At 38.3% G+C, this 17,246-nt stretch overlaps 1 protein-coding gene across 2 annotated transcripts in view; it reads left to right on the top strand.

Annotated features, from left to right (window-relative positions):
* Positions 1-17,246, top strand: part of PCGF3 (polycomb group ring finger 3) — a 70,009-nt gene that overhangs the window by 35,230 nt on the left and 17,533 nt on the right. For both annotated transcript variants that reach the window (XM_072991929.2, XM_072991928.2), the window contains exons 2-3: positions 10,118-10,160; positions 15,192-15,309. In XM_072991929.2, the coding sequence (XP_072848030.1) occupies positions 15,201-15,309 (109 nt within the window). In that variant the 5' untranslated portion in view covers positions 10,118-10,160; positions 15,192-15,200. The remainder of the gene's footprint in view (positions 1-10,117; positions 10,161-15,191; positions 15,310-17,246) is intronic.

Genomic DNA, 17,246 nt, shown 5'->3' with positions numbered 1-17,246 from the left:
TATAGGGATGGGATATCGGTTCCCTGTTTTGCTTACCGATCATCGCAAAGCGATGATTTTTAAACAGCTGATCGGCGGTTCCAAAATGGCCACCGGGTAAAAAAATGGCTGCCCGCTGTGTTTTTGCACCGATTCCTTGCTTAAGAGGCAGCGAAAATGGCCGCCATATGGAGGATCTTCGCTTTAAGGTCAGTTTTAAGCCCATAGGAATGCACTAAACAGGTTTTAATGTGTTTCTATAGACTTTTTAAAATCGCATAGCGACAAAATTGCTTAGCAGCGATTTTTTCTGCATGGCTTAATGTCGCTATGCGAGGCACCACTGTATATTGTGTGCTCTCTGGTCTCCCTCTAGTGGCCAGTTCTGGTAAATACACCCTGGAAATACATATAAATACGTATTTTGGGGGGGGCGGGATTTAGTATTTTCAGGCAGTGGATAAGTGAATCAGCGGATTCTGATTCTACAGATAGAGGGCTTCCTACTGTATCTTAAATGCTAGGTTTGGAGATTCTTTGGAAGATAGTTTGCTTTTTTAAAATATATTTTGTTTAGCAATTTCAGTTAATAAACATGGATGTTTAAGCGAATACAATAATGTTGTTGTTTTAGTTACATAAAACAATTTAAGTTGTTTTCCAAATATGAGTAATTAACCTATTAAACTAAAATCAGTTCTGATATATCTGTTTTACTAATTTGGCAGGTTATTACTCTAAATATAAAATCTTCATCAGGTTGCAGATATTAAAGATTATAACTACTGGCAAGAATAAGTATTTTCATTTTAAAACGATGATTTAAATTGAGTTTTACTGACTAGTGATTAAAATCATGATTTAAATCCAGCTTGTTTTAAATCAAATCCATCCTGCTGCCTTGCTTGGCCTATTTCTACTTTGAAAAACTAGGAAGCAGCCCCGATGCTTCCTGGGAAGCGTAGATCTTTTTGGAAGGCTTAGTTCTACTTTTGGTACCCCTTCTAGAGAATGCTATTTACCCTCCATTGGCAAAGTCTTCAACCTGTTTCTACTTTGAACCAGGAAATTGTCCGAGTATATCATGCATTCTGAAGGTATTCTTGAAGACTGGAGGTGATGGGCTTTAATACGTTTACAGCTGAGGTGGACAGCTTTGTTGGATATGAGGGCCAGTTTCTAGACCTTCTAGACTGTACATTATCTAACTAACCCCAAAACTGGACATGGCTAGAAGTCCATTTCCTTTTCTGAAAACGTTTTTCAGGGAAGGGTGTTAAAGACGGGGCATGACCTATTTGAAAGGTGAATTTGCCATTCAGGGAGGTTCCCAGGAGTTGCAATTAACTTTTCTTACTGGATTAAGAAGAGGTTAGGAGAAGGCTGCGGTGTGCAGAAGCCCCACAGGGGAGCCTATACAGCCACACAGCCTCACTTTGCCCATCTAAATCTACCAGATTTTTCTTTACCACGGGATGCAGTTCATCTGGTCCTTAAGGAAACAGTATGTTCTCTGACACATCCTTACATCTTATGGACTCCACGTTTCTTCTTGTATCATTGGTTCTCTTTTTGCCAGGCTGACTACATCTTCCCTAATGGGAAATGGCTGAGGCAGAACAGAAGTCCAGATGTTTTCTCTCTCACTGTTAAACTTTCAATGGTTTCCCTAAGAACGTTGATCTTATTTTGTAATTAATTATCAGTGAAATTTAAGCCAATATAGCCTTTGCCATAATGCTACTATACTATGTACATGCCTGTTTCCATCCAAAAAGACAAGCATTCAATTTTTGAAGAATCAAGACATTACATTGTTTTGGCAAAAATTAAGTTCTTTGGGGATGATCCTGCTTTCTGTCCGACTGCCCTCACAGGCATATCTGATGGGGACATGAGAAAGTGTCTTTTCAGTGGCTGCTCTCATGCTGTGGAATTTCCTTTTCCACCATTGGAGGCTAACCCCATAGCAGAGTAGTTTGTCTTGAGGCAAGCTTTTGACAGCTGAATGGGCTGTTCAGAAAGGAGATGTTAATAGGGAATGCTGCCTTTCCCCCCTGTTCTCTGGTATGTTTTTGAAGTGTTCCAACTTGTTTCCAGTTAGTGGTCATAATATCATTGTGGTCAGAATCCTGTTCCAAAAATCTGCAGGTGAAAGGCTGATGACACAAGTAGTTTTCATGGTTTGTAAGATGTCAATCGTGTTCCTGGTCATGTGATCAGCTGCACAACCAGGGGAGGACCAGGGTGTAATAGAGAGCCAGCAAGATGCCTATCACAATTTGTGTAATTAATTGCTCTTACATGATTGTGCAACACAAGAGAATCCTGGGCAATTTATTTAATAGCATTTTAATATTAGATAACTGACTTTTAAAATTGTGTCTTGTCTTTTAATAATTTTGTAAGCCATCTTGAATCCCTGCATTGAAAGAAAGGCAGGATATGAACGAAATGAATGAATAAAATTGACTTTCCACTATGCTTTGAGCTGTGTAAAACATCTTAAGAAGTAAAACTGTTGAAATCATTTGCCATCATTCCTGATTTATTTTACAGGAGGAAGGTACTGCCACCAGGGCCCCAGTGGGTGGGCTGTCTCTCCTTTCCCATCAGCTGAGAGAATTTCCACAGTAGACCAGAGTGATGCACTCTGGGCTGAGTGAGTACCCAATAAACTGAGGACTGGGCTTCTAGAACCCCCTCCGACATCTCTGGGGAGGTTATATTTGAAAAAAGACCCAAAGGAAGGAGAATGCCCCTGGGAGCTCTGGAGGTGGGAAAGGAAGACTAGGAGAAGGAGGGAGGCAGAGAACAAGCAGGGCAGATGAGAGAATGTGCTGCAGACAAAATAGAAGAGGTGGAGTGAGATGTCTTAGAATAACCTTAGGAAGGCTATCCAGTGGGGGGGTAGAACCCCCAGAAGAACCAGAACCACCAGGTGACTGGGAGTATGTGTACAAATAAGACCCTTGGGGTGAGTGTATTGTTCAGCCAAGTCCTCTGGGAAGAAGCTGAGAGACACTTGCATCCTAAACCTCTTCCCAAGACCAGTTGGGAATGCCAGGAGTGGAGACATCAGCAGCAGGCAGGCGGAACTGGTGAACTAGCTACAACTCAGTCTAGCTGCCTAGAGTGGTCTTTTAGACCAGATGGGCGGGGTATCAATCAATCAATCAATCAATCAATCAATCAATCAATCAAACAAACAAACAAACAAACTAAATAAATAAATAAATAAATAAATAAATAAATAAATAAATAAATAAATAAATAAATAAATAAATAAATAAATAAATAAATAAATAAATAAATGGTGGAAGAAAAAGAAAAAAAACCTGTCAGACCTCAGCAGAAGAGGCACCAGGACCCAATCCAGAGCAAGACCACAGGAACAAGGTAGAACCGACCCCACAGCCCAAGCAGAGACCAACCAACTACCAGCTGGGGTTTTGAGTCCAAACAGCAGCCGGGTGGAAGGATGATGCAAATCATGGTCAGACAGTCCAGGGGTCAAAGCCAGGAGGAACCGTATCAAGACAGCAGGGTCCAGGGATGCAAGGAGAGGCAAGGCAAGAACCACCAGCCAGGCAAGGCAGGAATCACCAGGCAAGGCAGGAACAGGGAGGCTGGCTTGCAAGGCAGGAACAACCAGGCAGGCAGGGCAGGAATCACCAGGCAAGGCAGGAACAATACCACAGCATAGCCCAAAACCTTCATTGCTGACGCAAAGGTCTGTGGGGAAGACCTGTTTTTTAAAAATATTTTATTAGTTTTCTACTCTACATTTGATTTGTGCTTGTCAAACATCGTGTTACATGATTTGCTTACAATTATTTGATTTTTACACCTCAGTGTCTTCCCAGCTGTCCCCCCAAATTCCAGACATCTTTCAAACATTCAAACCATTCATGTACGTATTTTAGTATATAATATGGCTACTATCATAGTATTACTTTCATAGTGTACAATATTCTCAAGATCTTCTAATAATATTCTTAATAAAAATAGTTCCAGATCCATGCCCCAACCTTATATCTAGTTTAATTTACCTAAAAAGATAACCCACCATATTACATCTTTACCCTGGTTAGAGCTCCCTTATTTCAATTTAATTCTCCTTTTTAATATAAAGGATATGCTCCTTTACAATTCTCGAAGTTAAATACATACATGTTTTTCAACATTAAGGGCCCCTTTCCTATTTTTCCCTTTTTCGTCTTTCTAAGTAATTCCCTCTCTTATTTCTCTTTTTTCACTTTTTGTTTCTGTCTCTCTAAGCATTCTGCCATCTTTCATGCCCTCTGAAACCATTTTGTGCATCTGATTTATCTCCACTAGATCTTTTGCGCTTGGTCTATCTTCAATAGATCTTCCAGGCTTTTTAAAATTAATTTTGCTGATTTTCTCCCCTTGGGGAAGACCTGGTTTTACATAGTCCAGCCCTCTGCTTCCATAGGCGGCACTCCTGAGGAGCTGGGCAACAACTGCAGGGAAAGGGCCCAGTCCTGCAATCTTTAGAGCAGTTCTCCCCAGAGAGATGGGGCCGATCCTGCGTGCACCTAAAGTTGCACGGTTCCGGCATGGCCCCAGTCCTGAAAAAGCCTAAAGATAATGCCCTGCTGAGCAACAGTGACCTGCCAGTCAGAACTAGGACTGCCATCACTGTCTTTGGTATGGGCTTATAGGCCCTCCCTATTGCAGATGTTGAGGGGATGGACATCAGGATTCAACCTGTTGAGAAGGGAGGGAAGGAGACTGAGTTGGTGGCAATAATGGGGATGTTTGAACTCTAAAGCAGTCATTCTTAATAAGGGTTCATGTGGCCTCCTGGTTAGCCCTAGCATATTCGAAAAGGGCCACAGATTGAAAAAAAATGTTCTACTCATCTGTTTGTGTATGTCCTTCTTTGATAGGGAGCCTTTGAACCTGAGAAGAGTTCCTAAAAAACCCTGTGACCAAAGAAGGACTGAGAATAGCTGATCTAAAGGACACTTACAGGAAATAAAGGGAACTATCTCTAAAGGAGCTCCTTGTGCTTTATAGGTTTCCCCTGTCCCCATTTTATTGTTATTGTTCAAACCTTTATGGTGTCTTCTGTGGAATCAAAGATGGAAGGGGTAATTCCTGCCGAAGCTGCTTTGGCTGACGGGGCTCACAGATGAGGTTTTTCTTTTTTCCACCCAAGAAACAACAGATTTAAATTGAGGTACCCAGCCAAATTAAGTTCAGTGACTTGCATGATATGACAGAGAAGTCTACAGAGGAGGCAGGAATGGACTTGACTAGTGCATCCTTCTCCCCTCTTATTGTGTGTGTCAGCTTTGCAGGTTTTGCTGCAAATGAGGTTGGACTTCTACACACAGCTTCATTAACTAGACAGCTCTGATTCATTCCCTTGACACCATCTGTTCACTAAATGAAGCTGGGAAGAAGGTGAAAGAAATGGCACATGATTATGTAATAATGAGTGTTTGAATGAGCGATCTCTAATTTATCACTTGTAGTTGTCTGTTTAGCTAAAATGTTTTAAAACTTTTATATTTAACTGGTGAATAACATTAACCAGAATGTAAAGTTATCTGTCCAGGAGTTAGTTGTAACAAAGAACTGATTTTCTTCTAGAAGAACTGTAGCTTAACTGGTAGTGATTTTGGCAAATAATCCTTTGGAAGATTTAGCCAGATAGTGTGAAATACTTAAGAGTACTCAGAAAACAGTAGCAAACATTTTCATCCTCCTGCATGCATGTATGTGCACACACCTTCTCCCTCTCTCACAGTGCAAATTTTGAAGAGCTGCAATGGGCTTTTTCGCCTTTCTTAGCCTGTTTGCATAAAATGCATTTTAATTGGGTAAAGTCATCTCTTTTCAGAAAGTAGAGGCTTCTTTCTTCCTGCTTCTCATACATACCCATACACACTAACTTTAATAGGAGTGTCTTTCTCTTAAAGATCAAGGAAGAAATTACTTAACAAGGACTGCAATACATATAAGGTGACCCACAACCCCCCAAAAAATACATTGCAAACCCCTTTGGGATCATAACTTCCACTTCGGGAAACACTGGTCTAAAGGCATCTGTAATACCATGTTTCCTCTTAATCAATAATATACATTCAAGAGTGCTAATTTTTATTAGAAAGTCTGAAATTATTCTGAAGGGCCACCAGCTGGTATTTGGTGTTTAGACTCTAAACTGTAAATATAATGTAAAAGTAAATGTAAACTATAAAAGTTTGGACTATAAACTGTAAATGCAATACAGTAGTTGTTCCCCTTATAAGTTAAATAGCATAATTTGGGGTTACTTTATACATCTTATGCAAATAATCTGTTTTTGCCATAAAAGCAGATGAATCAAGAACGATAGTTTGCACCAGCCTAGGAAACATGTGTCCTGAAAACTGGGTCTTTTTTTTTTTTAAGTGCTGTGTATCTTTTGAATGTATGCTTTTTAATCTCTTGGTTAGAAAACAGAAATAGCATGTGACTGTGTCTGTAAAAATGGTAGGGATTTGGAACTTATTCATGGAACTTGTGGCAGAGCTATTATAGATATAGAAGGGCTGGAGTTCAGTGGCAAAGTGCATGCAATACTTATAGGAGTCCCCAGTAAAAAACAGTGTCCATATCATGCTTTTATCTCACATGTCAAGAACTTCAAAGGTAAACAGCTCCTATTCATTATTCATTATTCACAGTATAAAGCAATGTCAGTGGGCCGAAACCTTGCAAGATGGGTTACTAACATGATATGGGCAGCAAACTGGATTCATGGGATCATATGAATGTGGCAATTAATTGAATTATATGGGTCCTAAGAGATATTTTATCTATGGCTGCTCTTCTTAACCTGTGGTCTGTAACACCCCCCCCCGGGGGGGGGCACTACAGCGTCCTCACAGGGAATTGGCAAAGACTTGAAGAAATGTCATGACCTTTTGCAGTTCAAATAGAATTAATTTATTAATGAGAGCAAGAAATAAAAAAGGAAAATTAGAATAAAATGTTAATTTTCCTTCCTTTTTGTGTAAAATGTAGCGTTTCTAACCTACCACCTCCATTAAAAACAAACAAAAGTAAACATTGGTTATGAAAATAACTATTTGATAGCAAATAACTGCTTGATATTTCTGCACATGGTGAGAACATGCAAGTGAATGATGCTGAGTGGCTGAGAGATAGCATGTGACATTTCTTCCCACTGCATAGACAGAAGCCACAGGAAGAGAGAGTCGGAGTCAGTCAGTGTCTCTGAGTGTTTGGAAAGACCATGATCGTGTTTCTTCTTCGGTTTCTGCTATCAAAACTGTTTGGTTATTGTTGGGTAAAGTGACTTTTTGATATTATCGCAATGAATTTCATAACAATACATTTTGGATGAGCCTTAGAATGGATCAGGGATGTTGTGCTGCTGCAGGTTAAACTGCAGAAGACTCTGTGCTGCAAGGATAGAACAGTCGTAAGACTGAATCCACGTGATGGAGTGAGCTCCCATCGCTTGTCCCAGCTCCTGCCAATCTAGCAGTTCGAAGGCATCTAAAAATGCAAGTAGATAAATATGTACCACCTCGGTGGGAAGGTAACGGCGTTCCGTGTCTAGTCACGCTGGCCACATGACCACGGAAACTGTCTTTGGACAAACACTGGCTCTACAGCTTGGAAATGGGGATGAGCACAGTGCCCTAGAATCGGACACGACTGGACATTTGTCAAGGGGAACCTTTACCTAGAATGGATCACTGGCTGAATTTTAAACATAAAAAACTGATGATGTTGATGTGGGTGCCTGTTCAAAGGAAAATAAAACTTCTCCAGGCATCTTAAAAAGTGTTGCTGTTATAGCAGGGAATATCTCTCGATTAGCTTCACGTGTGCAGGTCCCAAAGACAAGCAACTACTACAGTGTGTGTTGTGTTATGAGATATTGTCCACCAAGGCCATGAAACCATCAAAATTGCAAAGGCATCTTGATAGTGAACATAAAAATAACATTAGTTTTTTCAAAAGTAAGGAGCATGAGCTTTGGGAAAATAAGAAAATGGTTAAAAAAATTATTGGAACTGGTTGTAATAATGAAAATGCAGCGAGGGCCTCATCTGAAGTTTATCAACTAATAGCAAAAACTGGAAAACTGCACACAATAGCTGAAGAACTTGTATTACTTGCTTCAAAAATCATGGTTTCTGCATTGATCAATGAGAAAGCCAAGGATCTTTTCTTAATACCTTTGTCAAATGACACAGTTAAGAAGCAAATTGATTGTTTGTTGGCCAATATAAAGGAACAGTTATTAGAATTTGCATGTCCCCTCTCCTTTGTACTGCAGTTGGATGAAAGCACAGACATAATAAACAAAACAACCTTACTATGCTACATTAGATATGAGCATGAGAGAAATGGTTTCAAAGACATACTGTTCATCTCCTTGTTGGTACACACTACAGTGGTACCTCAGTTTGCAAACGCCTTGGTTTACGTAGTTTTTGGTTTACGAACCAAAATCCATAGAAAATAATGTCTCGGTTTCCTTTCCCCCCCCTCCCCCCTCTGCAGTACGAAAGGGTTTTCCCAGGGCACCTTGCGCCTATAGTGCCACCCCTTTCCTAGTGCAATTGGGAGTTTTAGCGTATGAAATTTCCACATTATGTAACGTCGCGTAGAATGGATTAATTTTGTAAACCGAAGTATGCCTGTACAGATTTTTCCTGGTTAATCAGATTAGCATATCTGTCATATATCTTCACCCATTTAAATATGCTCAACTTCAAGGAACAAAAGTTACAGTTTTTCAGGTTGAAGACAAGATCAAAGCAATGATAAAAATGTTGGAATTCTGTTATTGTTGCTATTGAGCTGGAACTATGAGAACTATTTTCAAACTAAAATTCTTGATTCCACCGATGAAGAGTTGTGTGAGGAGCACACATGACTTATCACATGACATTTGGAATATTTGCAGCATAGTTTCTGTTACTAAATTCCTGTTCTTGATGCAAGCTAAAACTGGATTAGAGATACATTTTCATTTAATGTGTATGAACTTGAGGGGCTCGCAGCATTACAGGGAGACAAACTCATAGAAATATCCACAGCTGGTGCTTTGAAACTGCGATTCAAGGAACAGTGCCTTCCAAATTTCTGGGCTCACCTACAAGCAGATTTTCTGGAACTATCGAAGAGTGCTATGAAAGTATGAAACTATGAAAGCCTTTCGTAATAACATACTTGTGCGAAAAATCATTCTCTGCTATCATTTATCTTAAAATAAGTATAGAAACTGTTTGAAAAATGTTGAATCAGACTTTAGAATGCATGTTTCAGCTATTAAGCCTGACATGACAAGCCTTGCAAGTGAAATGTATCACCAGTCTTCACATTAATTATATGAATATAATATGTTCCCTTTTTTCCCACCCATGTGTTTAATCAGGAACAGTTTTGTACAAATTATAGTTATGCCATTTTCTAGCTTTCATTTTCATGTGATATTTTGTATAAATGTGTCGTATTAATGATTTTGTAATTGTTGATTTCGTGCTTGTAATTTCAGTTTCTCCAGCAAGAATCAAAGACAATTGCTGTTGTTGTTATAAATGTATAGAATCATTCCAATAAAAATGTTGTAAACGGAGTGTGTGCATTAGATTAACTTATTTCTCCTTTCTCTCCAAATTTGAAGATCCTTCATGAGAAATTTAAATATTTGATGCACTTTAGAGTTTTAAATCTTGATTTAAGTCTTGGTGGTCTGCTGCAACAAAATATATTTAAAGGGGGTCTGTGGTAGAGAAAAGGTTAAGAACTACTGATCTAGGGTCTATGTTAAGCAGCAAGAGAGCATGATTAGCTTCACTTAATTTTATGCTGACAGATAAAGTTTATAAAAGTTTGTCAGTCCTGTCATCCTGTGTTGGAAGATAAGAATGACTCCTACAGTTGGTTTTGGTTAATGTAGCTGCATTATCATAGCTCTCAAGATTTTCTTCCTATGGGCTCTGATGGTTATATGCTTCTTAAAAGTTAGTCCCATCTCACGTAATGTGCTGAGGTGTTTACTTAAATTGTTGTGATAATTGATACTCATTCTGACACTTGTAGTTTTAACTTCCAAATTGTTTTAATTGTTTTTCAGGTCTCTGGATGGCAGACTCTGAAAAGAAATGCAGTTTTAAGAGGTATGTTTCATAGCAAGATAATACTATGCATTGACTGCAACGTTTTCCCCACCCTATTTAAAGGACAGGAATAGATCAGTACTTTGTATGTGGATGATGCTGTTCTCCTGTCCTGTGCCAAGGTGGGCATGCAAAGACTATTAAGAGCATTAGGTGCTTATTTTGCCAAGGAAAATCTCCAGGTAAATGACACCAAAACCAAAATTTTAGTTTTTTGGGGAGAGGAGAAAGAAATACATATGGCAGCTGAACAGAAAACTTCTCGAACAGACCAACTCATATAAATACCTTGGAGTAACATTTAAACATTCAGGAACATGATCAGATCACTTAGAATCTGTAGGTCCATCAGCTGAAGTATCCACTAATGCTATTTATTGTTTTTCTTCTGGACCAGGTGGGAAAATGGTCCTATTGTTAATACAATTGTGTAAACACAAATTGCTTCTTCAGATGCTCTTTGGAACCCCAGTGTTGGCTTTTTCAAATATTACAGTAATGGAATCTGACCAAAAATTTTTAAATCAGAAAATTAGGAGTACCAAGATCTACTTCCATGGCCACAGTCTGCTCTGAGACATTGTGCTACTCCATGGGTACTCTTGCTGAGAATTTAGCTGTGCTGTTCTGGCTCTGGATAGTGTATCATATGGCCTCACCATTGATCTCAATGGCCTGTGAAGAAATGGGAAGGGATTCTTGGGCTGCTAAGATATTCACAATTCTATTAAAGCTGGGTTACTCCCCAGCCTCCCTCCACAGGAGGGGATATGAGGCTGCCCAAGAAGATATTATTTAAATTATGATATGAATATCCAGACTACCATGGCATCTGTAGCTACCTGCCACTCCAGTAGGGTATACCAAGGCTTTTCCATGCCTTTTGGAAAGGTGCCTCATATTTATCTCTTATTAGCTCACACGAGCTGAGACAACTCCTAACTAAATTAAACTTGTTGCAGTTGAAAGAGATTGAGGGACATTATATGGACCTCTAAAATGGAGGGCATGGTGCATTTCTAACAGAATACTCTCTGTAAGCAGGTTTGAAGGATCAATATCTTAAACCATTAATAATGAGGATCAAGAACATCTCCCCTTCATGTATAGTTTTATTTCTGTTATTTCTGGCACAGACTACTATATATCCTATATGACTGCTAAATTTGTTAAACAAGCCATGAAAAGACATAACTCATTGCCTGCTTCACAAGCTTTTCAAGTTATTTTCATAACTTGATAATTATTTCAGAATGCTTATTTTATTATTCAAAAATATTCCCAAATACCAGACACATTCAATCAAAATTATAAAAACATTGACTGTTATTATATAACAGATACAAGTTTTAAACAAAAACTTGTTAAATATTGGTGCAGTATGTATGCTGTTCATTGTATTGCTGGTTTTTGTAGCTCTGATGGTGTTATTTCTGAGATCTGCAACTGCTTATAATACTGTGTGAAATTTCTTGATATTGTTCTCAAGGCCCCAGTGACTATGGGGAACCACTGAAGTGTCTTTCATCCATAAGCAAAATGTTTTGATTGCCAGATCTCTGTATTTTGTTGTTGTTGTCGTTGTCGTTGTTGTCGTTGTTGTCGTTGTTGTCGTTGTTGTTGTTGTTGTTGTTGTTGTGGTATGTTTTTCTAATTGTTTTTATATACTTATATTAGATGGCCAATACTATTTTTAAGACTGGTTTAATCTCTGCCCATGGATGCAGCCTGATTGGCTATGAAGTATTTGTATTCCTGTTGACTCAAGTACCGTATGCTACCAGAAATCTTTGGAAAGAGAGCAATTTATTCAGTTATATTTTTAGTTAAAAATTATATTTTTATTTCAGAAACTTGGTTCCTTAGTTTGACTTGTATGAGCTACTTTTATTTAATTATCTATTGAATAGCTGGAGAGAGAAAATATAGTTGATGAATACTTACCTTTAAACAGTTCTGAGGACACATATTTCTTGAATACCTTGCTGTAGTCCAATTAATATGTTGCAAAATAAAAATAAGTTACAGTTATTTTGGAGCCAAAAAAGTCTTAGTAATTCTTACTGTAAACCATCTTAATTTGTTGACACCTGCCGTGTCAGATGGTTTAAAAAAAGCATTCCCTCCTGTTTTCATTATCTAATACTATGTTTCTTTTCCACCAGTGTGGTTTTTCACAATCCTAAAATGTGTGTAGGTCATAGGTTTATTTTATTTTGTTAAATTTCAGTTGCTTTCATAAAATCTTGAGTTTGGGTTGGAGTGGAATTCTGCTCAAAACCTTTGCCCTGGCAGAAACAATTGGAGCTGATTTCCGTGGATTCTTATTCCGCAGCACTAACTTGATCACCCTCAGCACCATTTTTTTTTTTGCTTTGTTCTGGAGGGTTTCCTAACCCTTAAGAACAGTTTCGCAGTGTCAAAATTACCTCCTCTCCATTCTGCCAGTAGGATACTTCTGCTGGACCGGAAATCTTCACTGGATGGAACTTTTCCATTGGCAGAAAGCAGCGTCTGGGTCTGACCAGTATTTATGAACGTTGGCTATGTTCATAACAAAATATTTTTTTTTCAGTTTGATTTCTCCGAATTTTTAATTCTAAATCTAGGTATCTTTCAGTGTGGCTGATTTAGAACATCCCCAGATTTCTCCTGGGGAATGCAAAAATGCAGGCATGGGCATGGTGAGAATTCTAAGCATATAGATAAAAACTTGAATTTGCATTCACAAGCTCGAGCGCAAAGAATGAGGATGAAAAATTATTTTTAAAGGATTCATCTGTCTAATCATATTAACACAAAGGCAATTTTTTCCAAGTTACACACTGCTTTAATTCATAGGTAATAATGCATGTGACAGCTATTCACCTGAGAAAAATATGAAACAATTCCTTACAGACTTAAACTATGTCCAGTCATTTTGTAACCCAGAGTCATGAACAGGATGAGTGGAGAATGCCTCATCCCTGCTTCCTTCCTCGTCATTTTGCCTATATGAGTTGCAGTGAATCTGAAACAAAACAAAACAAAAAATACCCTGCACTCACTGTCCTTTGTGCCAGACTGTCTTTATATTTCTTTCCTTAAGATATCACTACAGAATTCCTGAGAAATAGGTTTCACTTTCACTTCTTCCTCTAGCCAAGCTGAGACCTAATCTTTTGCTTTTTAATCTATAGGAGTGCATAGGACTCATTAGGGATTATTATTATATATATTCAGAACTATCATATTTGGATTTGAATATATTCAGAACTATCCAAACACGGCATTATTTGGTGAATTCAGAATGTTTCCAAATCAGAATGCACATCCCTAATTAAAATGAATAAATATATACTTAAATTGCAATACATATAGATTCTGTAATTCTTGGAGGAAGAATACCAAGATTATAATGTAGAAATAAAGACCTTCCCACGTCTTAAAATGGACTTAGTGATATATTATGTTCAGTTATGTTTTAATTATATTTTGAGCAGCGTGCCCTCCTTTTTATTGTGTTAATGAGTGCTGATAGCCTTTATCTGAACCAGTGTGGTTGGATTTAGATACAGGGGAATCATGGCTGATATATGGTGGTTAGATAGGCACTGCTCCCATAGCGTCTTGAGTGTTACTTATCCCCTTCCAAACTGCAGGGGATTGGGACTGAAAGACCACATACAAATATTAATGTATTCAGATAATAAATTATAAAGTAACACAATATAAAAGACTGTAGAAAATACATAGTGTTCACATGAGGCAGAGAAAGTAAGCCTTAACTTCCAGGATCAATGTTTTTAGTGTGTGAGTGAATTTAAGGGCCACAACTCCTTAAAAAATTTCTCTTAATTTTAGAATAGACATTGCATTTGTTTGTGCATAATTTCATAGGAAATCAGTGTATTGCGCACTTTCATTTTATTGATTGAATTGAATGGACTCTTGGGGAAATCAGTTTTTCAGCTCCATATTTCTGGCCTGGTTCTTAAAAGAAAAAACTAAAAACCAGCAGATGTGAGGCAAGACCATACCCTGTTTAAGGCGGGGACGGGGACGGGTGGGTTTGTGGAAATGAAGAAACTGTTAACATACTGGGAAGGTCTTGAAACAACAGATTCTGTTTGGAAATAGAAGGGTCCTCTCTTCTGCAGTAGCAGCCTGTGCATCCTCAAAACTTATTCTGGAGAGTTGGTAAACCGTCTGAAGCTGGCTTTTTGGAGATGAGAAGGACTGCTACGATGTGGGAGAGAAAGAAAATTTGGAAGTTCTATTAGTGGAGCATTAGATTTCATCCACTAATTCTAGTTTACCCAAAGAGCTGTGCATTTGTATTTATCAGATGAATATAGACTTCCTAAGCCTAATCACCAAGAAAAGTTAGTACTGTATTGCATTCATTTATTATGTTACTAATTCATTTTATGAAACCACACATTTTTAGGAAGAAGCTATAATAATAATAGAATAATAATAGAAAAATGTCCTAGAGCATTTTCAACTATGTATCACCAGTGGTATATGTTGTTCATTTCATCACCTGCTTCAAAGAACTAGTTTTCCTGATTATATAGAGTGCACTGAGTCCAGAATACAAAAGATTAAACTTGTCTTTATTTACTTTGTTAATTGAATTTATAAGCATCCCATATTGAATATTTTAGCATGGTATATAGTGGGTTAGAACAAACAAATATAGAAAAAGTTGCAATAAAAACAAATGCAGTAATAAAACAGTGTCTGGCATATATTGCCCAGGAAATGCTTGTTTCACAAGAAGGATTTTCAATGGAAGTAGAATCCAGAAAAATTGTGGGCACCTTGCCACATGTGTAGGGGCACTCCACAGAATGGGAACAAATTAAAGCTAGAGCATATCATTTAATTGTTTCACATTCTTCCTATTCTTAAACCATGTTTCCCCTATTAATTATGTTCTTGTTAGATAGAAAAAAATATTCTACTATACTGCAGGTTGATTGCAAATGAAAAGCTTTTAAATTATAGGAACACTTGGAGAAACTGCCTACCCTGCTTTTCTTACAGACACCAAAGATGCTGACGAGAAAGATAAAGCTTTGGGACATCAATGCCCATATCACCTGCCGTCTGTGCAATGGTTACCTTATTGATGCTACCACTGTAACAGAATGCTTGCATACCTGTAAGTATGAAAGGAAATACTGTAGTCTGAAAGTAACATAATTAAGCTATGCTTTATTTTATATCAGCTGTGAGTTTTTCTTTGAGATTTTGGCAAGACTAATTCCAGTAGATTGATCTCTAAAAAGAAAAATCATAATTTGAAACATAAACGTGTTCTGAGAGATCATGTGCCATAAATTACACACATTCTTTCCATACAAACTCTTGTCATCTTACCCAAACCACATACTAGACTTCTATACCACGCCATACAGGTGTAGATTGTGCATACAGAGAAATTTGGATTACAAGTATATCCAACAATTGGCTAAATCGGATGCTACTTTCTATGAGAAAGACAGGCTAGAGGGTCAGGTTAAACCTGAATCTATTACTTATTTGACTGCAAATAATGTGCTGTATCACTAACTCCCTTGCAAGCTCCATTGATTCAAAGAGCATACTCTCATTGAGACTTAACTGTGCTAAACAACAGGCTGTCAGGCAGTGTTTCTCTTATTATCTATGTTAGGAAAGCTAGATGGCAAACTGGATATGTGGGTTTGGTTGAGGGCACTTTTTTGCCATTTATTTCTGCTTTGTTTGCATACCTCCTTCCACATACATACCTAAGTGGATTAGGCAAATCTGGTACAGGGCAGAATGGGGACATCTTAATAAAAATGTATAAAATGGTCTGATGAAGTGTACATGTCCAGGAAAGCTAACATAATATACCACTTCATCTTCAAGACGCCACAACGTTTTTGCACTCTTTATTTTTATTTTGTATTTATTTCTTTACAATATTTTTGCCTTGCCTTACTCCTCCAAAGGATTCAGGGCCTTTTTGCTTAATAAAAATTGATGTCAGAAACATTGGGATGCAATGGACAAACATTTGGACATTATTTTAGACACCAAACCTAAAAAATATGACTCTTTCATGAACTCTTTATTGACTTCCAAGTAGGGTAGCCCAATGAAATTCACCCTTCCCATCTGACTAGAGGGGACCAATGCAATCAGCCCCTAAATGCTTCTGGGAATAATGTTCCAGTAATCATTCTGAGCAAAAAACTGATCTTGAGAAAAATGCTCAGAATAGTGGCTTCTGAGTAGGACAGCCCAAGGATGTTCACCCGTCTCATCTGACTAGAGGGAGTTGTTGTAACCAGCCCCAAATGCCACATGAACAACAAATACTCCTTCTGGGCAGAAAATCCATATTGCAAGAATCAGTCTAGAACAACTTCTGGGTAGGGCAGCTTAATGAAAATCACCCATCGCAGAAGATTTAAAAAAAAAAACTTAAACAGCTTGAAGGTACAGGACAACTGCTTACTCTCTCTCAGTCTCTCTTCTCCAGGCTAAGTCAAAACAATAGTTCTGGGAACGCTGGCAGAAAGCATAGAGCTGCAATCTCATTTTCATTGTATGAGCTGTGGTTCTTGTGGAAGGTCAGTGGTTTGATGTATTACTCCCATCCATTCATATATGACTGCTGAATCGGTTGCTGTCACCAGTTTGAAAGCTGTTGTTCGTAGCCTTTTCAAAAATTTGACTCAGAACGGTCCCTGGAATGTGATTCCTGTAACAACAATATTGTGGCTGGTTACCGTCTACCCTCCTCCCCCACTATAATGCTATCCTACTTGGAAGCTACCAGTCTGGACTGTCCTGCATAATTTTGGTTTTCCCCCCCTCCCTCGTAGTGGGTACTAGAATGTGCTTCCTGATGACGTTTTGTACATTGTTACATCATTCCCTTCTCATCTGATGTGACATGTAAATATCACTGCTCTGGGCTATTTCGTTCAGTATGGATTTTCTGACCAGAATGTGGTGGCTGGGGCTGGGACTTGCTGTGGTAAGTCCCTTCTCATTAGATCTGACAGTTGAATTGCATTTAGGCTGTTGGAATCCAGAGTTGCTGTTCTCAGTTCCCCTCCCCAA

This window comes from Pogona vitticeps, chromosome 2, assembly GCF_051106095.1.
Source record: "Pogona vitticeps strain Pit_001003342236 chromosome 2, PviZW2.1, whole genome shotgun sequence".
Taxonomy (NCBI): Eukaryota; Metazoa; Chordata; class Lepidosauria; order Squamata; family Agamidae; genus Pogona; species Pogona vitticeps.
This window is presented reverse-complemented; position numbering and strand designations above follow the sequence as displayed.